The sequence below is a fragment of the Coloeus monedula genome (genome assembly GCF_965178545.1).
Source record: "Coloeus monedula genome assembly, chromosome: 3".
Lineage (NCBI taxonomy): Eukaryota > Metazoa > Chordata > Aves > Passeriformes > Corvidae > Coloeus > Coloeus monedula.
The window spans coordinates 87,190,754-87,196,753 of record NC_138783.1 but is presented as its reverse complement, the minus strand read 5'-3'; the positions used below and the strand labels follow the sequence as shown (position 1 = coordinate 87,196,753).

Below are 6,000 nucleotides of genomic sequence, written 5' to 3'. Positions count from 1 at the left end.
CGCAGGGGTAACCGAGAGCTCTGCCGCCGGCTGGAGGCAGCGCGGGGTGGGGGACCCGGCCCGATCCCTCGCGCTTCCCGTCGCCGCCGCCAGAGGATCCCGCCACCGCGGCAGGATGCGGTGAGGGCGGGATGGGGCTGGCGGGCGGGGAAGGGGCGGCGCGGCGCCGGACGGAGCCGCCGCTGCAGGGAAGCCACCCCCGGCCCCCTCCCCTCCCTGCCGCCCGGGGGTCTCCGCGGAGCAGGGCCGCCGAGAGCTGGGATGCGGAGCTGGACCTGCGCTCGCCATTTCTCTTCGTAAATCGCCGCCGAGGTGTCTCTCCTCCGGGTCTTTTCTGCCACCTACCATTTGGCTCACTCCTGCCGCCCACCCGGGCGGTGGCAGAGGCACGGCAGCCCCAAGCCGCCCCCTCCCGCTGCAGGCAAAGCGAACTCCCCCGGCCCGGGAGAGCTCGGACCCTTCTCCGATGCTGCGGCGTCGCTCCAGCTGTTCGCGCTGCTGGGCTCCGAGGCCGGGCTAAGCTTTTATTTATTCAAATTGAGTGTGTGTGTGCATACACACATTTTTCCATATGGCCAGTGCAGGGGAGACCCCTCCTTGCGTGACGGGCGCTTCCCGTCCTTGCTTTCCAAACGCGCGGGCGCTGCGAGCTGGGACGTGGGAACCGCGACTTCGGAGCCCCAAATGGTGTTTGCATAATCAGCAGGCTGAAGGAAACCTTCAAGTGCCTGCAAGCTGTCGCCGAGCGGCGGTGCCGGAGCCCCGTGTCGCCGGGACTCACCGGCGCCTGCGGGACTTTCTCGGGTCGCTGAGAGACGGCCGCTCCCCTGTTGGCCCCATCCCCCCTCCCGCCCGTCCCACAGCGCCCGTGTTCCCGCAAACTTCACATCAGCCCATCGGGGTGCTGCTTGACCGTCAGCATAGCTATTCCTGGTGAAATCCAGGCAACCCGCAAGCTTTCGCCGTCCGTTCCCTTCCTCATTTTCTCAGGTCAGCAGGCGGCCTGGATTCCACCCGCATTTCTCTGCAGGTGGCGGAAAAGAGCACAAGCCTTGTAACAATTCATTATTAGCAAGTCACGGTAACTGCAATTAGCCAAAGTAAACACGACAGAACTGCGGTATAATCTAGTAAAGAGGCGCTTGGGGTGGATATAAAAAATCCAACAAAACCCGAAAGATTGAAAAAAAACCCCTAAAGCGAATAACCGAGAATTAATTCCCTGCCTCACAACGGATTTTCCTTAAGCTGGGTCGTTCCTTCAAAAATTAACATCGGGAACAGAACTCCCTACAGCCAACTCTTCTAGGCATCATGTAGGAGTAATTCTAAAAGCAAGATTGCATCTTCCAGCAGAATTTTTTTAATGTAATGTCACAATTAAAAACGACTCCCCCAGAGCATGGAAATTATGTCTAAGGGAAAAGGAAACAGATTTATATTCCCGAGATTTCTGATTACAGGAAAGCGATGACTCGCTGTACCTCTGCCAGAGTTTTTTGTTTTCAAATTACCACTATGTAAGTGAAATCTTGTCATTTCCCATTTTGAAAACAAAGGGGAATATTCCAATTACCCTGATGCCCAGGGCAAAGCTCCACACACCTGAAGAGAATTGAAGTCCCTAAAAATCACATCTGTGCTGTTCCTAGTGGAGTAGAAAGACAAAAGTTATCCAGCTGTTTTTGCCCTGAATACACTTGACTGTTGTCTCATTTCCGAGTTCTCACAGCAGAAAAACCTGATTTACTCTAAAGTTCACAATATACACAGAAGTCCATGTAACCTGGTCTACAGGATCGTGTAGACCTCTTCTACGTGTATACATTTTTCTGGCATACCTTGTGCATATAAATGTGTATCCATGCATTCGTACAGTGCATGCAAACTTCTGCATACATCCCCCTAGATACAGAAGCATATAGAAACACACTGCGTTGCGTTTGTCTATCTGTCCGTGTAAGTAGCCGCATCGATTACATAGATCTGCGCCTGTGTGTACATCGGGATGCCCGCCGCTCCGATCACCCCGAGACCAGCGCCCGATCCCTCTCCCTCCGTCTGAAGAGAGCATCTCCAGTTCCGGGCGGTGGGGGGGCTTTCGGCAAGTGATTGCGGGCTTTGGGCTTGAGGGCATCCCGCAAAACAGCGGGGGGATCCTTGCACCGGCCGCCCCTTCTGGGGCATCGGGCTGGTGATGTCGGGGAGAAGTCCCGGCTGCTGGCTGACTGCGGCTGCCGGGTTTGCTGCTCCCCCTCTCTTGTGTGCGTGTGTGCGCGCCCGCTGGGGCGGGGGCAGGGTTCACTTCTCGGCTCCTCCAGTTGCCGGCGAGGCGGGTACCTGTTGGGCAGGGAGCGGGGACGAGGTGCTCTCCGATGCGGGGCGGTCCCCGGCAGCGCTCCGGTGCCGCGCTGCGGGGCTGGCTGCGGGCAGGCGCTCCGCGGGGGGGGGCAAGGTGCGCCCCTTCCCCCCGCCCCAGCCCGCCCCCCGCCCGGCCCGGCCCGGCCCGGCCCGCCCCGCGGCACCCGCGGCCCGGCGGGGCCCGGGCTGCTCCGCGCTGTGCACCGCCCGGGGGCACGGCCAGCGCCAGCCCGGGCAGCGAGCGAGGCCGCGCCGCTGCACCCGGCAACTGGCTGCCCGCAAAGGGGAGCGCCGCAGCTCGGTGCCCGCTGAACACCTGTCAGCCCGCGGAGCCTGATTTATACCTGGCCTTGGCAGCCTCTCTGCTGGGGATTTTCCCCTCGTCCCGCTTCTTCTTTTTTTTTCTTTTCACTCTCGCCTCCCCCCTCCCTTCTCGGGGCGTTGTGGAAGAGAGTGTTTTCTTCAGGGTATAAAGCTGAGAATACGGAGGAGGAGAGGCTTAGACCTTCACCTCACTGCCTCATTCTCCCTTCCATGTGAACATTCTGCAACGTTTCCTTCATCCTGCCGCACCTCTCACCTGGCCAGCGCTGTCCGGACCATGTCCACTAAGCTCCTGCCGGTTTTCTTCCTCCTCTCAGTGTTCCACGCCTGGTAAGTCTGCGCTCCCCTCGCCTCCCTCCAGCCCCTCTCCTCTCTGCACTGGGGCTGGACGGCTGAAGTCCCGTTTGCTGGAGTTTGCACAATATTCGGCACCCAGGAAGAACAGCCGGCTCTCCCCATCTCTCCCGAGCTGTGCCGGGGCTCTATTCCCAAACACGGTTTACCCCGCTCCCATCCCGGGACCCGCCTGGCTTCGCGGTGCGCCCGGGGCGGTGGCACCGCTGCTGTCCCTTCCCGGCCCCGCGTGAAGCCGGAGGTCGCCCGCGAGGGCCCTGTCCCTGAGCCGGCCCGGCAGAAAGTTTCGCCCTCCGGCGGCTGCCGGTACCAGGTGGGACGGCGACTGGAGCTGCCCGGGCTCCCCTGGTGGCCCCGGCTTCCCTCCGCGCCACCCCCGGGGGCTCCGCGGGCGGGGCCGGCGTGAGGAGGGACAGGGTGAGTCGCGGGATGCGTGAACCCCTGGTCCCCGCCTCAGGGCCGGGAAGGGTCTCCCCGGTGGGGCTCAGGTATCCACTCTTAAGAGGCCAGAGAGGCACAGCCGGCAGCTTCAGCCCTGACCTTTTGGACTTCGGTCCTTTTTGGTTGTCTGAGTCTATCGTACACCTTCACTGCATAAACCAGGCAAAGGGGTCAGCTCAGCTCCCCCCTGTAGGAACCACCACCAACCAGGCTACAGGCATGCTCAGAGACCTTCCACTCCCCTCCATGGCAGCCTGCCCCACACCTGAGTGGTGTCTATCTCCTAAATCCCCGCAGGAGCTAGAGAATGCTTAATGCCAGCCTCCACAGCAAGTGTGGAATACACCTATTGCAGGAAATACACCCTTTCCTGACAACCTCTCAGAGTTTTCTAGATTTCTTCCCTTGCATTTTATGCACAGTCTCTTCTCTGTCTCCTTGCAGAATCAAAACTAGTGGCCCGTGAAGAGTTGGGGGAAGGTGTGTGCCTTTCTTCCTTCCCAGTTTAAGACTGGCTTGCCATCATTCTGTAGTTGTTTCTCTGGACTGCAGGAATATGATAGGAATTAGCAGTCACCAATAGGGTTACAGATGAAAAGTGCAACCTCAAGTACCTTGAAGGAGATTAACTGTGTAGAGGCAAGCAATGGAAGTTAAATAATAACTTCCTAAGGAAGAAAGCAAAAAAAAAGCTTGAAAAATATGTGTCTAGTGTATTAGTCTGATCCACTGTGAAACCTCTCCCACCTCCAGTCTTTATCTAGAAGATAGGTAGGGATTTAAATGATTTGGAGGTATTTTCTAGGAAAGAAGCTGCTAGAGTGAGGGGATCTAAAAGGTCTGCCAGTCCTTAGTTAGACTCTTGTTAGTGACTTATTTAAAGCAGCATCTCCCTGAAATGGGAATCATGATACTACCTGAACTCAGTTCTCATTTACAGGTGGTAAAGTTGTGGTGGCTGCAGCAGAAAAAGACATATGATTTGTCCTTCTTTGCTATCAGCAATTCAGCACCACTGCAGAGTTTCAGCTCGGAAATAGCAACCATGTATGTTTGGAGATGATGCCTCCTTTGAGAATGGTTCTGCAACAGCAGTATTAAAACACAGGGCTTGTCATGAATCTGATGAAAAAAAAAACCTCCCAAAATCCTCTTGAGTTTTTTTAATGCTCATTGGGTGAATTATATATATAAAAAAAGTTTTTAGAAAATACAGCTCAATAACAGAGAAGTAGTGGTTGTCTATTCAAAACTTCGTCTAAGTTTTCTCTGCTTTTACAACTCAGTTATATGAGTTCTCTGTAGAAAATCCTCAGGGTCTAGTTTTAAAAATTATTTTTATATAGAAATTGTGCCTAGAGCAATTGCAAATTGTGAGGTCGTGTTAAGAGATTCATGGTTAATCCTTAGGGATGTATTGGCTGTAGAGCAGTTTCGGTTTAAAGTTCATTAAATTCTCAAATAGTGGTCTTTGAGCAATGTGAGAGTTGACGATGCTCTATGATGAAATTTTTATATTTGTATCAGTTTTTTTTTATGTTCACATAGAGTGTCTATCAAGTCTTCTAGATATCTGAGGTATTTTAAAAGACACTTGTGTCATTATGGAGAAAAGGAGAAGGAGAGAAAGAAAGTTGCACTGATGTGTGTAGCACATCCTGTGAACAAGCAAGGCTGGTGCCTCTCATCCTCCACTGCTTTGTGCCTCACATAATTACTGACATTTATGTAAAAATGTTGCAAAGTGACATCATATCCCCATGGCAATTGCAGGTTGAAACAACACATGATTCCTGCCATAGGTTCCACTACTGAGGTTATCTTTTCTCCTGATAACTTCATCTCAGTCATAGATTTTCTCCTGTGAGAGGCATCAAAGAGATTTGGTTTCTAAGATACCAAAAGATACATCTTCAAATCAACATTTTAAAGTCTGTGCACAAAAAGCTGCACAAATGAAATTAGTCTTATGTGAAAATAGCTCTAGCTGTGTTTTCTGGCCAAACTGTAGTTTCACCACCTTTGTATTAATATACCCTTAAAAGAAACATAATCCACCTATAAAGAAAATAAGTTTCAACTCTTGGTGTAGTACTGTTTTTTAAAAAAAGTTATTAAAGCTGCAGGGAAATTCAGATTAATTTTGTGTTTGTATTTGTGTGCTTGTGATAATCCATCTCAAATTTAAGGAGTGAGCCCTTAATTCTAAGCCTCATAATACATTAAACTCTGAAATTCAGGCACTGAGAATATAATAATTTATTAATAGGATAAAATGATCAGGAAGCATTAACAGATCTGAATTTTTAATACTCTTATTAGCCTTTGTGCAAGAGATGAATCAGTTGTCTTGATGTATTAATAAAATAATACTGCAGATGTTCGCTCCTTGTAAAAGTATATTGTAAACTAGTCAGAATAGGTTCATTAAAATACAGGCTATAAAATACTACTCTGTTAGCTACATTATCTCCTAGAGTATAACTTTTTGAGGAGACTTTCAGAAGACAATTTCTAAAC

General features: G+C 51.8%; 1 protein-coding gene across 1 annotated transcript in view; it reads left to right on the top strand.

Moving 5' to 3' along the window:
• Positions 1-2,962: 2,962 nt before the first annotated feature.
• The window catches only part of GABRG3 (gamma-aminobutyric acid type A receptor subunit gamma3), a gene marked incomplete at both ends in the record, with an annotated part of 302,814 nt that continues 299,776 nt past the window's right edge, over positions 2,963-6,000 (top strand). Inside the window, one exon of the mRNA XM_082278418.1 lies at positions 2,963-3,015. Coding sequence (XP_082134544.1) covers positions 2,963-3,015 — 53 coding nt within the window. The remainder of the gene's footprint in view (positions 3,016-6,000) is intronic.